We start from the raw sequence: 20904 nt of genomic DNA, 5'->3' as shown, positions 1-20904 counted from the left end.
ATATATATATATATACACACACACACACACGTACAATTTAGGTTTTTTCTGTTATGAATTTATAATATTTTTTTTAATATTGGATTTGTATATATAGATATTTTTTTTTTGTGTTACATTATATTTTCAAAACAAGCTCAAAAGACTAAAAAATGGTCAAAATTATTTTTAAAAGCGTTTAAAATATGCTCATAATATATCTATTTACGGATAACGGATAATAATTACACTTAAAAACTGCAATAACCGTGTAAATGAAGATAATTATTCACATTTTACAAATGCGAGTGTAAATGTTACAAATAACTCTATTCGCATTTAGGGGACCTACCGTGCATGGATGTTGAGTCAATGGTATTGGTCTATATCGATGTAGGTAATTCTTTCGGCATAAATCACAAGCTTCTTTTGTAAATGTTACAAATAACTCCATTCGCATCTGGGGGATCCACCATGCATGCATGTTGAGTCAATGGTATTGGTCTATATCAATGTAGGTAATTCTTTTGGCATAAATCGCAAGCTTTTTTTTGTTGTAATGGATCGACAATCTGAGGGCAATGCACTACTTTTGATAGAGAATCACACATGCAAGATATATATAATCACATAATATTATAATTAATTAATAATAAGCTTTTTCCACAGTTTTAAGGCACTAATTGATCAGGAATATGTTAGCGCGGCATTTCTTCCCGATTACTGCAACGTGTGAAAATAGAGATGATGTGGCGGGCCGGCCACGATGGGTTCTTTTTCTCTTTGTACGGCAATTGCATGGATCGGATTTTGATTAATGTGTGGTAGATCTTACCTTTATAGTTTATATTTAAGCATCTTTTTTCTTTTTCAAAACACTTCTCTTTTTCTTTTTTCTTGTCTTTTTCTATTTAATTGGCTTTCAGTTTTCTTGAATTGATCTGCCCATGCGAATCTAGATATCACAGAAAAAGTTCCACCGAATTGGATAAACCTGGCCTACAAATCCCTACCTAGCCAACTTAGCTTCCTTCTGATGCTAGCTAGCTCCAAAATAGATGGAGAGATCAAGCTGCTATGATTTATTTTATTTATTTTTTTAAGAAAGGAAAATTTTCACTTAGCCAGTAATTGAGAACCTAACATTGAGAGTTTTGATAATTCGATGTTCGGATTGAAAAATCCTTAACAGTTGATAAGGAGGAGTAAACGAATTGAAGTTAACTTGTTTAGTTTTGTTACCTAAACAAGTATAACATCTTTAAACCACTTCAACCATGCATATAGTTACAAAGCAGTTAAATAATTTTTGTGGAATGCTAGAACTCCTTTTAGTGTCCATCTGGGGTTATTTGCAGACATGACACTTTCTTTTTTTTTTTTTTAATTAAAACAGGAGAGAGAAATCAAGCTGTAGTTTTTTTTTTTTAATTAAAAATAAAGTGTCATGCCAGCATAGAATGACTCAGAGAAGCTATAGCATTTCTCATAATTTTTCAGTAATACAATTTATTTATATATTTCTTTTAGAAAACCTTACATATAAGAGCTCTATTATCCACAAAACGACACTTGCATATATGCTACTATATATGCAACTTGTTATACAACGTGCGAAAAGCCACTTCAGTCATTAATCAAGTAATCCTAAAATGGCGATTTGGGAATCCGACATCTTTTTGTACATTTTATTCTATCTACAAGAGATAATATTGCAATCCTAACCACACTAGTACTAGACCAGGTTCTATAAATAGACATCCATTGGAGAAGAAGCTCCTCACAGCAAATTTAGAGCCTTCAACTCACTTCACAATTGCTTCTTAACACACACATACACTAGCTGATCATCATATTTCAAAAAACCAAAACCCTTTTGATCCTTCATAACAATGGGTTCTGTGGTAGAGTTAGTCGCTGACAGGCCAGTGGTGATCTTCAGCAGGAGCTCTTGCTGCATGAGCCACACCGTCGAGTCACTGCTACGTAGCTTTGGGGCAAACCCTACAGTCTATCAGCTCGATCAGGTGTCCAATGGACGGCAAATCGAACAGGAGCTGCGGCAGCTGGGAAGCCAACAAAGCCTACCGGCTGTGTTCATAGGCCAAGTGTTCATTGGTGGTAACAGAGAGGTCAACAGCCTCCACCTCAGGAACGAGCTACTCCCATTACTGAAAAGGGCCAGAGCTATATGGGTTTAATTAGAACGCTCGTATCATATATATATATATGCATGCATCTTGCTAATTATGCTAATCAACCTCGATCGATAGAATAAGTGGTCTTTTGGAGATTATACAGTTTTTGATAGATGATAGTCGTCTATATGTTTTGTACGAGTACAACTACAACTTTTACTCTCGTGTAATATAATAAATATACTAATGCATGCCCATCTATTAGCTTCTTGGTTTTGAGAGTGCTATTTTCTTCAAATGCTCTAGTATTAGTAACTTAATTACTAGTATCCGTTAATGCAAATCCATTTTCATCAAAAGCATGATCTGTTCAATCATAATTTGCTTGACCAAAGAGAAGAATAAACGGAATTTTAACATACAGTGAAACCAGGGAAGAGTAAAGAAGAAAACAACAGCTCACGCACAAAGATGCCTTCATTTCTTGGAATGCTAAATCAAATTGAGCTATTCCGTTCATGTGTTTCCTTTATATTCGCATCTAGAAAAGCATTCAACGCGAAAAGTTACAAATAGCAGTCTTCTGTCAGATATATATATATATATAACTACATTTATAGCAAAGTTTTTTCTCCATCACTTTTGTGGAAGTATTCTCTCCGGGGAGGAACCAAGATTTATGATGAGGGGGGACGGATTTTTTTTTTTTTTTTGGAGAGACATACTAGCATAAATATAAAAGAATATAGATATTTAAAATCTTTATATATTTGTGGTTGTGCATATTGATATTAAATAAAAGCACTGAAGTCTTACATTTAATCTCATTGCATCGCAAACACACAGTGGTATAAACAACTAGCAAAATAGCTTATTTTTTTTTTTTAAAAAAAAACTAACATAATCTATAAGGTCCAATAAAAACGATACTTATGATCGTGGACTTTCTCCTAACAATCCCTTAAATATCCAAATAATAATGCTATGAGTCAAGCCAAACAATGGTGAAATCATAAATAATTAAACCATTTAACGTGTGATGCCAAAACAAATATTGTGAACCAAAATGACTACAGATAACCACTTAAAAAATTGATTGTCGGTTAGAAGTCACTTAGAATAACCACTCAAAGAACCCAAACCATTTAACTTTTGCTTTTACATCTTCAGAGTTCTAAACTAAATTGAGTTTCTAGTTAAAAGTCAACTAGAATATGGAAGGAAATTAAATGAATGAGGTATTTTAGATTTTTTATGTTAAAAGATGGGGCAAAACTAAAAAAAAAATAAGTTAAAATGGGATATCAATTTTATTTTGGGGGGATAAAAGTATCATTTTATAAGGACAAAATTAATTTTTTTGGTATATTAAAAGATATTTTTAAAAAATTTGGGGGGACGAATCCAAGACGTGGGTCCGCCCTTGTTATCATTTCTCTCCATCTACATACCATTATTTTCTGCAAATATTAGGAGTATATATGGTATATAAAGTGGATAAAGGGGCAATGTAAATATATTTTTGCTAGGATTAGAATATATGAGAAATGATCCCTACACTCATTTCTCACAACTGCCACACAACAATTTCATTTCTCCCTTCAACCGGTTTTCAACCAAAACAAAAAGAAAACAAAAGAAAACAAAAAAAATAATAAAATATTACCAGCCACGTCAGCTTGTTGTGGGGCTGTTGTGAGAAATGAGTGTAGGGATCATTTCTCAAAATATATATAGTAAAAAGCGAGGTCGGTTCTTGGCATCACACACACAGATTAAGGTTAAGGTTCCTGCATTTGCACGTACTATTTTTACATATATGTTTGAGTTCTTGTTTTGTCTGTTTCATCTCTCTCTCTCTCTCTCTCTCTCTCTCTCTCTATATATATATATATATATATATATATATGATCTAGTAGAAGGCTGGAACCAGATATAATTAATCTTGGCCGGGTTTAAAAAGCTCTTATAATAATAATTAGTTCTTCGAAAATAATTAAACTCAAAGACCAAAAATGATTTCTACTACATAATGGTGCCTCCTGTAAAAAAGTTATTGATCGAAGATCTTGTTGTGCAAAAACAAACTGTAAAAAAATAATCAAGAAAAGTACAAAAATATAAAGTTGCAAGCACAGAGTTAGTGCCTAGACAGAGAAACCGTAACTTTTGCCCTTCCGTCTGTTTCCTCTTCTTCTTCTTTGTGTTAAAGTGCGTGCTTTGAATCTACTTAAAATGAAATGGAAATGAGAAAAAGCAAGAATTTAGAACCCAAAATAGAGATATTTTAGGGTGCAAACAAGTTGGAGTGCAAATCTGGAGTCGGTTCAGAGTTGATGGGGGCCAAAACTGGGAACCGGCTCCGGAACCAGGTAGTTGCTTAACCGTCCGGTTAGCATTCGGTTATCCGGACCGGAGCACAAAATAGGAATTTTCACATTTTTTTTTCACTTTCCAGGCGTGCGACTTCAAATAAGGGATGAAACGAGGTTACAGTGAAGAAATTGAGACAGAGATCGGCACTGAAGGAACTTTGATAAAGAGCTTAAGAAGTCTGAAAGAAAAAGATCAGCGCTGAAGTGAAGGAAGAGCCTAGAAAGTGAAACTAAAGGGTGAGAACACTAAGAAAAGAAAAGTGAGTGAAAAGAAAGTTGAGTCCGAAGTTTCTAGTAGTGCGGCCTTGTGAAAACGTGAATTAGGGTAAAGGGTAGCAAGGGTAAATTCATATTTTTTAATTTATATATATATACCCAGAGCCGGTTACTCGGTTATAACCCGGTTTTTAAGAATGTAGTAACCAGTAACTGACTTCGCGTACCCGGTTACCAATTATAAATAACTGGGTACCAAATTGGTTTTCCGATTACCTGGAGCCGGGTTCCCAACCGGTTATAATCGGTTGGATTTACACCCCTACAAACAAGCGACTGACGGGCTGAGAGAGAGAGAGACTGAGAGAGAAGGAGGGACGAGCAAGAGAGAGAGGAGCTGAGGAGAGATAACTAGAGAAAGAGAGAGAGAGAGAGAAAGGGAGACAGCATGAAGACTGAAGAAAGAAGTCAAGTTTGAAGAGATGAAGCCCGTTTCATCTTTTATGTAAAAACTAAAACCTACGTGAAAACGACGTCGTTTGATGTTATTTTATATATTTAATATATAAAATAAATATTTATATGTATTTTTTTTTTTTTATATAGATATGGGTAGGCGGTTAGCAGTTATTAACTGCCTACCCCTACCCTCTAAAACCACTAACCGCCTTGTCATAGGCTGTTTGCAATTTTTTATAACCGCTTAAAAAGCAGTTATATGGTTAGCAGTGATAAGCGGTTATCGGTTGTTGAGCGATTATAACCACCCCGTTTATACAAGCCTAAATAAAGCATGTAAATTGAATTTTGCTTATGTGTATAGAACCAATAAGGGACATTCAGTACTGTGCAAGTAAAAATATATGTATTTTTTTCTTTTCTTTTCTATTAAAGTTTGTGCAAAATCTTGAAGGCGTGAATATGAGGATATATATCCATACGTATGGTGGACCTCAACCTTTATATTTCAGGTGGCATTAGATCAGGGGTTGGAACTTTGCAGATAAAGGTTTGCAACCTGCTTTATGTGAACTCTAATTAATGGAACTTTTACATTACTTTTAGTTAATTAGGCCTACAATTCCAATCATAATTAATTAAAGATCTTAGAGTTATTAAATTATAAGGTGGTTTAAACCGAACAAGCTAGGTTTTCCACTAAATTGATCAACTAGAGGAAATTCCTTTAATTTAGTATACTAAATTGACATTTATCTTTAGAGTATGTAATTCTCAAATGCTTAATTTTCTAAAATAAAAAATCGTAATTAAATGCTTTTTCCTTCTTTTTATTTTTTTTTTTAATTTTTTTATTCATTAATTTTAAGTTGTTGATGTAGCAGTTGCCACATAAGATGACACATCACTTTGTAGAAGAATTGTTGTGAAAATTGATAGCATCTCCAGCATTTTTCAATGGATAAAATCACCGAAAGTATGAAGTATATTGATATTAGCAATAAAGTAGCTAGCTAGGCATTAATTTGATCACTAAAACTATAAAATAAACTGAATTAATTTATATATAGCCTTTAATTAACAAATAATTAATCTTACGTTGTTAATTTAATATGTTTAAATATCGTGCCGAAAGAGTACTCCTGATCAATATACGTACGTACACCGGCCAGTACGTGGATCGAGCATCACAGGATCGGATGATCAGATCGAACTAAAATGCTTCTCTAGAAGCAGAATGCACTCATTTTGTGTTTTAGGCCGAGAATATTATTTTAGTGACATGTTTTCCCATTCAGCACTGCCACCTGGGAGAATTGGTAATGTGGTGGGCTCTGGAAGTTGTCTTCTTTCTATCTCCTCCTTGTACAGCGCCCAAGTGTGGATTTTCATTCTATTTGGGGCCGACGATCGACCTTTATATATATATATATTAAGCATCTTTCTATTATTATCTCTCCTTAATTCTATTGAGATTCGATATTTTTCTTTTTTCTTTAACAAAGATCTAATGTGATGAGATAATATTGCTAATTTGTAAGATCAGTCACCTAAAGTTTTCAGGATTCTTTGCTCATATACATGCATATCTATATAGAGAGAGAGAGAGAGAGAGAGAGAGAGGGAAATGACACAAATAGATGTAACACCGACTAGGTAATTGAAAACTGTGTAAATTTTGTAAGAATTAATTAATAATTTAAAAAATAGATGAGAACAAGAAATAAAGACATAGAATTAAGGTGGTTCGAGTAATGACTTACATTCACGTGTCAAAACTTTTTCTTTAACTACATTTTTTCTTTTACAAATTTGATTGTATACAAGACACTATTTATGAAGAAAGATTTTAAATATTACAAGTCTTTTCTACTTATACATTAATAACAATAAATTTAATTTATCATTTTGTAACTCTTGTGACACTATCTATTGAATTCTTGTAACTCTTATCTCAATAAATATTGCATTTTTCTTTTCATATAAGGATTAAAGTGAAATATATAGAAAATAATCATTTTATGGTTGGTTAATAATTTTGCATCCAACGGTACAAATAAGACTACGTCATTTAATTTTTTTTTGAATATCGACCCAACATGCACCCTACTTTCATCTCATACAGTAAAAACCCAACTTTTTTTAACCAATTTTGGGTCCAAATCCAGTCAATATTGACCTTCTTGACAAACCACCAAATCACTGCATATTGTAGAACAACAACTGTTCATAACTATATATATATATATCTATCCCACCATTTGACTGCAGTAGTGCGGACAATGTATCTAATATTATTATTGGGAGACTGAGGACTATTTTCTGGAGAAAAGAAATTATAATCCCAAGACATTATCCAAGGAATGCTAAAGTGAAGGAAGAAATAAAGTTCTAGGGGAAAATTATTGAAAGGAGATGGAGAAGGATGAGTCTTTGAATAATCTAAAAATTTGTTGTGAAGAGGAGGTGGTAAAATACCAGTTTCTGCTCCAAAGAGCTTCCACCAATATTCAAACCATAATGGTAATGATTGGACTGGATGAATTTTGTCAAAGATAAAAAACCAAGAATGTTGATATCGATCATTCTGAAGATAGAAGGTATTATACCAAGCTTTTTGATAATCAAAATAATTATAAGTTTGGGGATGAAAAGTTTGTGAAAATTTTTTACCTTGCCAAAGGTTATAATTCCACTGGGCTGGTGAAAGCACCTTTTTTATAGTACATTTAGAAAAGGCAATTCTTTTAAGATCTGGGTCAAATTTACAAGGAGTATGAGATAATATGACTGATCCAGAATCTACTAGGATGAATTCATAAAATTTTTGAGATTTATATTTCTCTTCTGGCATAAAATCCCATCCTGGCGGGAATACTTTTGTTACTAATTCTCTGGCATTCTTCATATGCTGATACTCAAATTCAATAGGGAATAATTTTGGCTGGACTGTTTTGTATTTATGCAATATTTGGGATGGTTGGGAAAAAGTGGGTATTATTGGTACAAGACAAGGGGAACTTATACTATCTGATTTTGAAGAGGAATGATCCTTTGAGGAAGATGATGTTGTCTGGGTAAAAGTGGCTAATTTAGAAGGTAAAGGAGGAAAGTTTCCTAAGACAGTAAACTTATTCTGACTTGGGACAACATTTGATGGAGAAGTGAGAGAAGGATTATTCTGAGATGATTGCTTAATAGCATAATCACCGGGATTTTGAATTTTTGATCTATCTGGCTTATTCATTTTTCCTGAAAAAAGATCATGGGTTAAAAAATCAGGGATACTATTTGATTCTCTTTTTATATATTTAATTTTAAAATCAAAATAATTTAAAGAGATTAAAATGATTTTTAGAGAAAGACAGTATAATAATGAAGATAATGAGTATTATGAAGATAATGAAAGTAGATGATGATTAATGAAAATAATTTAAAAGACTGATTTAAAGAAATAATTCGAAAACATAATACAAAGGAGAATCATATAGTGAAGACAAGGAAGAGTTAATGAACATACTTGATATATTGATTCAAGAGGAAATTGATACAAAGCCTTGATGCGAGGCAAGATAAGATACAAGGAAGGGGAAGGGAATAGTACACTGATAGTACTGATACAAAAGGATAGAAAGGCTAAAGGCTAGAAAGGCTTGAAGGCTTCTTTCTGAAAGCTTAAAGCTTCTATCTCAGAAAAGTTCTGCCTTCTAAACATAACTTACAAGCCTTTTATAGGCAAAATGGAAAGGAAGATTACAAATATAAACAGTAGAAAATATTTTACATATCTTCTGAACAGTAGGGTAGGTAATAATTTGACATAATTCCGGACTGACATAATTCTGGACAGCAGCAATAATTCAATGTATCACGTGCTTTCTGAACAGTGAAGCACCAATAATTCTTGAGTCTTCTTTATTTGTCTTTTGCGTCGGCTGGTAATAATTCTGAGTCTTCTGAGCATCATTTGTCTTTTGTGTCGGCTGATAATAATTCAGAGGGTCTTCATAAAGTCTTCATTCATTGTATAATTCCAAAAGTCTTCATTCATTGTCTTGCATCTAAATGATTCACTTCAAAAGTCTTCTGATTCATAAAGTCTTCTGATTCTAATACGGCTCATAACGCTTCTTTATAAATGATTCTTCAAAAGTCTTTTGATTCATAATTAATGTCTTCATAATGCTAAATCTTCATAATCTGCATAAGGATCTTGAGAATCTACATAAGGGTCTTGAGCATATCCTGCTAATACTGGTTCATCTTCATCTTCATCATCTGATAATTGAGATAGAGTTTCGAGCAAATTCTTTTTAAACTCATGCTTTGAACTGGAGGAGGCTAATTTGGCCTGATTGATGTTTTTCTTTAAAAGAAACTGATTTGAGGCTAGGAATTGTTCTGTGCATAATTTATTAATTCTTGTAATAATATCATCATAAGTATATCTATCCCACCATTTGACTGCAGTAGTGCGGACAATGTATCTGATATTATTATTGGGAGACTGAGGACTATTTTCTGGAGAAAAGAAATTATAATCCCAAGACATTATCCAAGGAATGCTAAAGTGAAGGAAGAAATAAAGTTCTGGGGGAAAATTATTGAAAGGAGATGGAGAAGGATGAGTCTTTGAATAATCTAAAAATTTGTTGTGAAGAGGAGGTGGTAAAATACCAGTTTCTGCTCCAAAGAGCTTCCACCAATATTCAAACCATAATGGTAATGATTGGACTGGATGAATTTTGTCAAAGATAAAAAACCAAGAATGTTGATATCGATCATTCTGAAGATAGAAGGTATTATACCAAGCTTTTTGATAATCAAAATAATTATAAGTTTGGGGATGAAAGGGTTGTGAAAATTTTCTGCCTTGCCAAGGGCTATAATTCCACTGGGCTGGTGAAAGCACATTTTTTATAGTACATTTAGAAAAGGCAATTCTTTTAAGATCTGGGTCAAATTTACAAGGAGTATGAGATAATATGACTGATCCAGAATCTACTAAGATGAATTCATAAAATTTTTGAGACTTATTTTTCTCTTCTGGCATAAAATCCCATCCTGGCGGGAACACCTTTGTTACTAATTCTCTGGCATTCTTCATATGCTGATACTCAAATTCAATAGGGAATAATTTTGGCTGGACTGTTTTGTATTTATGCAATATTTGGGATGGTTGGGCAAAAGTGGGTATTATTGGTGCAGGACAAGGAGAACTTATACTATCTGATTTTGAAGAGGAATGATCCTTTGAGGAAGATGATGTTGTCTGGGTAAAAGTGGCTAATTTAGAAGGTAAAGGAGGAAAGTTTCCTAAGACAGTAAACTTATTCTGAGTTGGGACAACATTTGATGGAGAAGTGAGAGAAGGATTATTCTGAGAAGGATTATTCTGAGATGATTGCTTAATAGCATAATCACCGGGATTTTGAATTTTTGATCTATCTGGCTTATTCATATTCCCTGAAAGAAGATCATGGGTTAAGAAATCAGGGATACTATTTGATTCTCTTTTTATATATTCAATTTTAAAACCAAAATAATTTAAAGAGGTTAAAATGACTTTAAATTTTGTAAATATTTGCTTAGAAGCTATATTATTATTATCTTTTTGAGGAACTTTCTGTTGAACTTCCGCTGGAAATTCTTCATACTTATTCACCTTAGTTTTTCCTTTCTCCGCTGGAGTTAGGCGCTTAAGATTATGTGGAATTTCCGCTGGAAATTCTTCATACTCAACACAGATAATAAATTCTTGATTTAAAAAATTATTTTGAAATTCATGAATGCATAATACAATGGCTAAAATCTCTTTTTTGATAATACTATAATTTTGTTGAATATACCATATACCAAAATAATAACAAATTATATAGACATAATAAATTTCATAGACATAATATTCTCTACCTATTTGTGGGACCTTGGTTTCAATAATTCTAAAAGTATTAGAGGAAGGGAAACCTAGGCATGTAAGGATTTTGATATGTCTAATGATTTCTGTATGTCGATCTGACCAAAAAGGAGAATTCTTTTTTAATTTCTGATAATGAGATTTGCAAATGATTCTAAAATTCTTATAATAATCAGAAATATAATTTAATCTTTTTAGAAATCTTTGTAATTGATTCTTGTTTTTTATTTTATCAAGAATTTGTAATGATTTATTTATGAAAATATTCTGAACAATATTATGACCAAGAAAATGAATATTATTCTGAAATAAACTAATTTTAGTAGGTGAAACTACTAATCCATTATTCTTTATGATTTGGACAAAAGTATGTAAATGTTTCCAATGTTGTTCTATTAATTTGGAGAAGATTAAAACATCATTTATGGAAAGGTTAGTAAAAGGTGTGAAAATATTATTCATAACATTTCGAAATTTTCTGAAAACATTTTTTAATTCAAATGACATATCTTTCTGTTCATAATATTTGAAGGATATTGTAAAAGCAAATTTATATCTATCATTTTTACTTATTCTGATTTGCCAAAATTCACTTTTCATATTAAATTTTGAAAATATAAATCTTGAAAGTAAATCTCTTTTATTAAGAATTGGATACCTTATCCATTTTAAAGTTTCTAATTCAACATTTTTCTGAATATAAAAAGCTGAATAATTCCAAGGTAATTTACTTTTCTGGTTTAGACATTTTTGTAATAAATCTTTGATTTCTTTATTACAATAATCTAATAATTTCTGACTTATTTGAATAGGCCTAATTTTTGTTAGTATTATTATCTTATCAAAATTTAATTCATAAGGTAATTGAATAACATTTTTCTTATTATACTCAAAAGCTTTTGAAATATTAGCACAAATTTCTGATTCTATTTTTCTTTGAAAACTTTTAATTCTTTGTTGTAATAAAGAATTATTTAATTGTTCTTTTATTATTTTTTGTTTTAATAACATTATTTGTTTGGAAATATCATTAATATCTTCTTTTATTATTAGTAAAATAAATCTGAACAATAAAATAAATCTGAATAAGATTTTCTTTCTCATAATTTCAGTACTAATTCCTTTTTCTGTTTTTATAAAAGAATCAAATAATGCTAAAAATAGATTCCTTGTTATTTTTCTAGAAGTAATATCTTTCACTAAAATAATGGTAATCCTAAAATATATTTTAACAAATATTTTATTATTACATATATGAGCATTAGGTATTTTATATTCTATATTTAATCTTGTTCCACTAGCTTGATGTAATAATTTATTTGTTTCTCTATAATATTTTGTAGGTATAATTCCTTTTTGAATATAATTCATATCTGCACTTGAATCTAATAATGCTATGGTTGTAATTTGAAATAAAGCATTAATTATTAAAGTAACTTTAACATAACATTTTTGAAAGATTATTCTGTCTATAAGATTAATAAATAATTCTTTAATAAATAATTCTTTATCTACTGAATTTTGTTTGATATTATCATGATCTTTGATTTTATTATCTTGTATATGATTTTTGATTTTATCATCTTGTATTATATTATTTATTTCAAATTTTAAATCTTGACTTGTAGTAGGATATTTTTCTTGTTTAGAATTATTAGAAACATCAATAAGATTATAATTTATATTATTAGCAATAATTTTCTTTCTTTGAATAATTTGATATAAGTATTTTAATTTTGTTACTGGATCTTCAATTTGGTTTATTAATTCCAATATTATTCTTTCTTCTTTTGTTAAAATATTTATATCTTTTTTATACGTATAGAAACATAATCTTATTTCAATATCAGAATATTTAATATTTTGAGATATAGTATTGTTATTATTAATTTGTAATAATTCTTCAGATTCAAATAATATATCTAGGAGTTGGGATTTAGCTTTAAAGTTTTTATTTTTATTTTTTATTTTGCAATTATGACTATTTTGATTATATTTATAATGTATAGGTTGTCTCTTATTATGCTGAAAACTTTTAAAGCTTTTTATCTTATAAGGTTTGTATGATCTTATCTTCTTTTTATGAAACTTATACTTGCTGGATGATACTATTAAAGAAATAAAACAATTTAGAGAACCATTTTGATAAAAAGATCCTAATTCTTTTTTATCATGTTTCTTATCTTTAAAATGATTTGTTAATCTTAAATCATAAATCATACATAAATTTAATTCTATATGTTTTAATGCATTAATAATTCTTCTGCATGTAAGACTCATACAATCATTGTAACAATTATTAAGTTTTTCTTTAACCTTATGGGCAAAATAATTTATAAATCTTTCTTTCCAAAAAGGGATTCTTTTATTCATTCTGATTAATAATTCTAGAAGAAATACATCTTTATACCACTTAAAATCTGTTGAAGAAAGATATTTTGAATGTTTTAAATTTTTATAAATATTTTTCTTATATCTTAAAACATCTTTTATAGATTGATTTGAAATAATATTTGATATTTGATGATTTGATTTATTAGGATATTTATAAATATTTACTATTATATCATGCAAGATATCTAAAATTTCATAATCTGATAAATCATCTATATTCCAATTATGCAAAGCATTAGCTATGTAAACATTTCTTATTTTAGCTTTTATTCCTAATTCTTCAGATTGTATATCAGGAGGTTTAGGATACCAATTATGAATTTTAGAATAATAATCATGAATTATAGAAGTATGTGTTACATATTTTTCCTTATAATTTTTCTTAAGTATTATTCCACTATCATTTCTATCTTCCAAAATCATTCTGTTTAGATCTAGATCTTTAGATCGTAACTTATCAATGACTAATTCTGTTTCAGAATCTTCTTGTGAATTTTCCAAAATTTTACTATGATTAGAAGTATACACATGATTTTTATTCTCTTGATTTGGAATTTTAGGAATTTCTTCTAATAATTCTGTATCATTTATTTTAAAAGAAAATTGTAAATTCGGAGGAGTTTCATATAATAAAAGTCTTTCAGTTTCTTTTTCTTGATTTTTAATTTTTAATGGATTTATATGATTTTCAATTCTGCTTGATTTGTTATTAAAATCTTTTATACAAGTATTTGGAAAATCATTTTGTAATACAATATTATTATCATTACTAGGACTATCTTTAAAAGAAGAAATAATTAATTTAAGAGGAGAAGTAACTAATTGTGAATCTTTATGAGTAAGGCTTAATGATTCATTAGGAGTATATTTTTCATGAATAATTTTATTAGGTAAAGGATTTAGACTAATTTCGTTAGGTGAAGGATTATTATTCATATTTTTATCATCATTAAGACTTATTACTTTAAGAGGAGAAACAATTATTTGTGATTCTAGATGTACAGGAGTTATAGATTCAGAAAGAGGGCATTCATTAATGATTTGACTATTTTTAATAGTACTGTCTTCTTCAATGTTAATATTTTCATAATTATGCTCAAACCAGGGGAAGAAATATATATCTGTTTTTAATTCATTCATATGATTATACCATCTAGTTCTTATATTATTCTGTTCTATTTGTGAAAATTTATTAAAAAACCATTTTCGCTTATCATCATATTCAGGAGACATGAAATCTTTTCTTAATTTATCTTTGTTTATTTCATAATTTCTATTTAACTCATCTCTAATTTTCATCATAATTTCAAAATCTTTCATAACCCTATTCTCTCCATTATTTCTGACGTTCCTTTTATTACTATCAACTAAAGAAGGCCTATGAGACTTAGAGGAAGAGTTCCTAAAGAACGAATCCATCATTTGTTTTAATACTCTAAGTTTTCAATAATCAATACGAACTCTATCGGGACCACTGCCGGGACCACCCTAAACGCTCTCCTGGCTAACCGGGCTGACCAACGGACTCACGCTAAACCAACGGTAGCAGTTCGGACCGACCACCTACGACTCGGAATATTATCGCAAACTCTGAACCCTCTCTCTACTCACCCTTGGCTCTGATACCATAAACTCACCCAGGTGATAGTAATTAGAGAAAGACAGTATAATAATGAAGATAATGAGTATTATGAAGATAATGAAAGTAGATGATGATTAATGAAAATAATTTAACATTGAAGAAGACAGTATATATGATTGATACAATTCGTCCAATGGTATTAGAATTGAGCAGAGTCCGTACATGTTAACTCACTTGTCAAGGACGTCCGTGCAATCAGTTCTTGCATATGGATTGATGATGGGAAATCAAATTGATGCCGGAGTCACTGCAAGATGTTAAAAGTTGTTAGATATTGAATTAATGCCATGGAATATTTTGACAGAGAGGATCATTGCAATAATGATAAAGATAGGTAGAAGCAGTAGGTGTACGTAACTGAAACGTGCTTTAAAAAGATCCAGTATAACTTTTAAGGGAAGTGAATATCGAAATCATGCATAAAATTTCAATTTGAAAAGTTCTTTTCGACGCGCACGATGCGACCACTCAATTACGTACACTTGCTGGATATTATTTTCGGCCTCCAAAATTCGTTGTTTTCTCTTATGAATCAACGTTTTAAGTTTTTTTTTTTTTTCCATTTTAGGAAATATTTTCTGTGAAGGTTTTAGAAGAGTTTTTAGTGTCAATTTTTCTCCAAATTTTTCAAGGATACCTAGTTTGATTAGTAGTTTTTATTTTATGTAAGACTTGTAGTTTTTGATAAAATTATATTTTTTTTTAGCTATTTAAGCTCGTCTTTTGAGCTCAGTTCAACAATTTAAATATGAATAAGATCGATTTCAGTCAAATATATTCTCAGTTTCGATCGTTGGGCTACTATGGTTTGTTCTCAACCCTATTTGATAGTTTTTTCTCTTTTTGAATTACCTTACAACCTTAATTCAATACACATTTCTGTTTACTATCAGAATGATCGTAGTTTTGTTTAGTGTCACAAACCATGTTGACTAAATGTGGAAAATGTATTGCATGCGAAGTTGATGAAGGTCAAATTTAATTACTAGCAGTCCGGTCATAATAAAACGATCATATCTAGTGATTTCAATATCGTATAAATAAAATATTTGTGGTGTTGGAAAGATTATTCAAAGGGCAACATATTTATATTTTATGAAAAAAAAAATCTCAATTTTAATGTTTATTAAGTCAAAACAGGCCATCAATAAAAGTGCAACAATCTAGTTAATTCGAGAAGTTCAGTCAAATCTCGATCGATCGAGATGATCACGTCCTCCCAATACTAATTCCCGAGAGCTCCAATCGATGTTCGATTGACCAATGATGTTTTTCTAAAGTTTTTGTCGTGCGATATCAAAGCTAGATCTACCGAGATGTGAATGGGTACTTTTGTATTTTTTTTTTTTCAAGGTTGCAACCCTAATTCTATTTAAGGGTCATAAGGATGGCTTGGCCACCAATTTATGTTGTTTATATTGAGATAAGAGTTACAAGAACTCAAAAGATAAGGTCACAAGAGTTACAAGCAGCTAAGAGACAACGGTTTCAAGCATTCAAAAGGCAAGAGTTACAAGATGATAAATTAGATTTATTGTATTGTATACGATCAAATTTATAAAAATGAAAGATGTAACAAAAAAAAATGCTTTAACGTGTGGATGTAGGCCACAAGCCGAATCACCTAAACTATTATTAGTTCTTATATGGTATCAGAGCTATAAGTTAACGCCAGTATTCGATCATGTGCCCATTCTTATTTTTTTTTCTTTTTTTTTTTTTTTAAATAAATGCCCTACATGCTGAGGCATTTGTTTACAATAAAGGTATTACACCAAGGGGATATGAAATAAACTTTTACAAGCTAATATTTAAGTCGAAATATAGGATGAATACTTTTTTTATTTTTTAGATAACTACAAGGGGAGGGAGAAAGATAATTCGAACTAGTGACCTCTGCGCGTCAACTCTTAAATGCTTGTAACTATACGTCTCAATAGTTTATATCAATTTTTCAATAAGAAACTCGATCACTAAAGGTGACTTTTCTTCTATTTTCTTGTAATTCTGCGAACCAGTACTACTACACCACAATATCACAAGCACCACAAAGACGAGAAATTAATAGTGTGAACCTCGGGGTTGAATGAATTAAGTAATCACTACAAAAAAAAAGATCATTAGCAGCGACTTTTTGTCGCCGCTAAAAGTCTTTTTGTGGCCGCTATTGATCAATAGCGGCGACATGTGGCCGCTAATGCAGTCGCCGCATATACTCCGCCTCTAAAGATCAATAGCGGCGACATATAGAGTCGCCGCTAATGTTCGCTCAATTGTCGCCGCTAATAATATTTTTTGGCGCCGCAAAAAAATTATAGAATGGAGGTCATTGTCGTCGCTAATGATCTATCATTAGCGGCGACACCAAATGTGGCCGCTAATGTGCTATCATTAGCGGCGACATACGGGTCGCCGCTAATGATATGAAAAAAATTAAAAAAACATTATTAGCGGCGACAAATGGGTCGCCGCTAATGATATGAAAAAAATTAAAAAAAATAAAAAACTTATTAGCGGCGACATACGGGTCGCCGCTAATGATAATAAAAAAAATTAAAAAAAAAAGAAAAAAAAAGAGAGACCCATCAAAAAGACCCAGGACTGCGAATGACTTCATAATAAGCAAAGAAACATGAAAAATTACCAAACAATGTCCTAATTTTTACTTGTTACTATTCTTGTAATCAACATTAACATTCAAATTAACACAGAATCCAACAAAAAAAGCCAAAAAAAAAAAAATGCATTAAGCATGCGAATACAAAAGAAAGGGCCAAAAAAAAAAATGCATTAAGCATGCAAATACAAAAGAAAGACCCAGGACGTTGGTCTCTTGAGAGGACTGCAAATGACTTCATAATAAGTAAAGAAACATGAAAAATTACCAAACAAAGTCCTAATTTTTACTATTATTGTAATCAACATTCACATTCAAATTAACACAGAATCCAACAAAAAAAGCCAAAAAAAAATGCATTAAGCATGCAAATACAAAAAAAAAGGGCAAAAAAAAATGCATTAAGCATTCAAAATACAAAAAAAAAAAGACCCAGAACGTGGGTCTCTTGAGAGACCCACGGCTGGATCTCTCAAGAGACCCACGGCAAGGTCTCTCAAGAGACCCACGGCTGGATCTCTCAAGAGACCCAGGACGTGGGTCTCTTGAGAGACCCAGGACGTGGGTCTCTTGAGACCCACGGCTGGGTCTCTTGAGATGCACAGTGGTGGTTGTCGGGAGAGAGAGAAGAAGAAGGGAGAAGAAGAACAAGAAAGAAGAAAGAAAGAGAGAAAAGAAAATCATGGAGAGCTACGAAGAGATGAGAGACGGATCAGATAGATACTTATGAGTAAAGAAAGAGATATTCTGTCTCTAGAGATTAAGAGAGATGAGAGTTAAGGAGATACTTATGAGTGTGTGAAAAGGAGGAAAAAACAAAAAATTCAAAACTTTGCATTTTGTTTTGGCTGTGCGCGCGGGACGCGAAAATTTCGTGTCCCGCGCACTGTACTCCAAAATTTAGAACCAATTTTTAAGAAAAATAAATTTAAAAATAATCTAAGAATAAAATAAAAAATATATATTTTAAAAAACAAATTAAAGAAAAAAAAATAAAATGAAAAAAACATTTTTGTTTAAAAAAAATTAAAATTCAAAAAATTTGAAATTTTTTTGCTGCAGGACCCCAAAATTTAGAGTTGTTTTCTTCCAAAATGGCTCCAATCACTTATAAATTCGAAAATAATCTATATATATATTAAAAAATAATTAAACAAATTTTTGTTTAAAAAAAACAGAAAATTAAAAAAAAATTAAAACCAGTTTTTATTTATTTATTTATTTATAATTTTTTGTTATTTTCTATTTTTCTTAATTTTAATAATTTTATCAATGGTGTCCTTTTTCATTATGAGAGAACATTGACATTTTTTTATAATTTTAGGAGGAACATTGACATAATTGATAGTTTGTGATCAATCATGGTACTGTACATGTGATCGATCGTGGTACGATTTATGTGGTCGATCGTTGTACGATCTATGTGATGCAACGTGGTACGATCTATGTGATCGATCATGGTACGATACATGTGATCGATAGATTATCCGATCAATCATGATAGATCAATATGATCGATAGATCATCTGATCAATCATAGTAGATCATCTGATTGATCATGATAGATCAATAGGATCGATAGATCATCCAATCGATCATGATAGATCATCCAATCGATCATGATAGATCAATAGGATCAATACGTCATCCGATCAATCAAGGTAGATCATCTGATCGATCATGATAGATCAATGTGATCAATAGATCATCCGATCAATCATGGTAGATCAATGTGATCAATAAATCATCCGATCAATCATGGTAGATCAATGTGATCAATAAATCATCCGATCAATCATGGTAGATCATCTGATCGATCATGATAGATCAATAGGATCGATTGATCATGATAGATCAATAGAATTGATAAATCATCCGATCGATCATGATAGATCAATAGGATCGATAGATCATCTGATCAATCATGGTAGATCAATAGGATTGATAAATCATCTGATCAATCATGATAGAATATCCGATCGATCATGATAGATTAATAGGATCGATAGATCATCCGATCGATCATGATAGATCTACAGGATCGATAAATCATCCAATCGATCATGATAGATCTATAGGATCGATAGATCATCTGATCAGACTAATGCACAAGGTCGAATGGTCTATCGATCCTATTATTAAGGACACATTGACCAGACTATCACTACAAAAGGATCTTATTATTCTATCATTATTATTATTTTTTTGAAAAAAGTACACATAACCCCCTCAAACTACCACTCAATTGTCAATGTACCCCACAAACTACCAATTGTGTTAATGTCCCCCCTTAAACTACTAAAAAATGTCAATGTAACTCCTAAGACCAACAAAAAGACAAAAATGACCTTAATTTTTTTTGAATAAGACAAAAATGTCATCATAAATTCAAAAAATTAAAACTAAAAGACTAAAAAATAAAACAAATGAAGAAAAAGAAAAAGAAAAACAAATTTTTATTAAATTAAAAAACGAAAAAGTACAATTTTTTTCTAAAGAAAAAAACGAAAAAATAACAGAACTTTATTTATTTATTTAAATAATAAAACAAATTAAAAAAAATTTATTAAAATAAAAAGACAAAAAAGTACATTTTTTTTTAAAAGAAAAAAGAACTGAAAATTATTTTTTTTTTAAAAATAAAAAATAAAAAATAGTTTTTAATTTTTTTTTTGAAGAAATTTTTGTTATTTTATATATTTTTTTAATAATTTTATTTTATTTTAATAATTTTATGAATGACACTTTTGTCATTAGGGGGACATTGACATTTTTTGGTAGTTTAGGGGGGGACATTGACACAATTGGTAGTTTGGAAGGTACATTGACAATGAGGTGGTTGTTTGAAGGGGTTATGTGTACTTTTTCCTATTTTTTTTTTTTTTATTGTGTAAGATCAATAGCGGCGACCCAAATTGTCGCCGCTATTGACCAATTATTAGCGGCGACATTTAGATATCGCCGCTATTGATCTAGCATTAGCGGCGACTATAGAAGTCGCCGCTAATGAATATGATTTATTATTTTTTTTCTATTTTTTTTATTGTGTAGGATCAATAGCGGCGACCCCAATTGTCGCCGCTATTGACCAATTATTAGCGGCGACATTTAGATGTCGCCGCTATTGATCTAGCATTAGCGGCGACTATAGAAGTCGCCGCTAATGA

The 20904-nt window shown here is 30.7% G+C and overlaps 1 protein-coding gene across 1 annotated transcript; it reads left to right on the top strand.

Annotated features, from left to right (window-relative positions):
* The first annotated feature begins 1802 nt into the window (after positions 1-1802).
* LOC133852786 (monothiol glutaredoxin-S2-like) lies at positions 1803-2335 on the top strand. Its single transcript, XM_062289544.1, has one exon. The coding sequence runs from the start codon at positions 1872-1874 to the stop codon at positions 2178-2180; it is 309 nt and encodes a 102-aa protein (XP_062145528.1). The 5' UTR covers positions 1803-1871; the 3' UTR covers positions 2181-2335.
* Positions 2336-20904: the final 18569 nt, after the last annotated feature.

This window comes from Alnus glutinosa, chromosome 12 (genome assembly GCF_958979055.1).
Source record: "Alnus glutinosa chromosome 12, dhAlnGlut1.1, whole genome shotgun sequence".
In the NCBI taxonomy this organism is placed as follows: Eukaryota; Viridiplantae; Streptophyta; class Magnoliopsida; order Fagales; family Betulaceae; genus Alnus; species Alnus glutinosa.
This window is presented reverse-complemented; position numbering and strand designations above follow the sequence as displayed.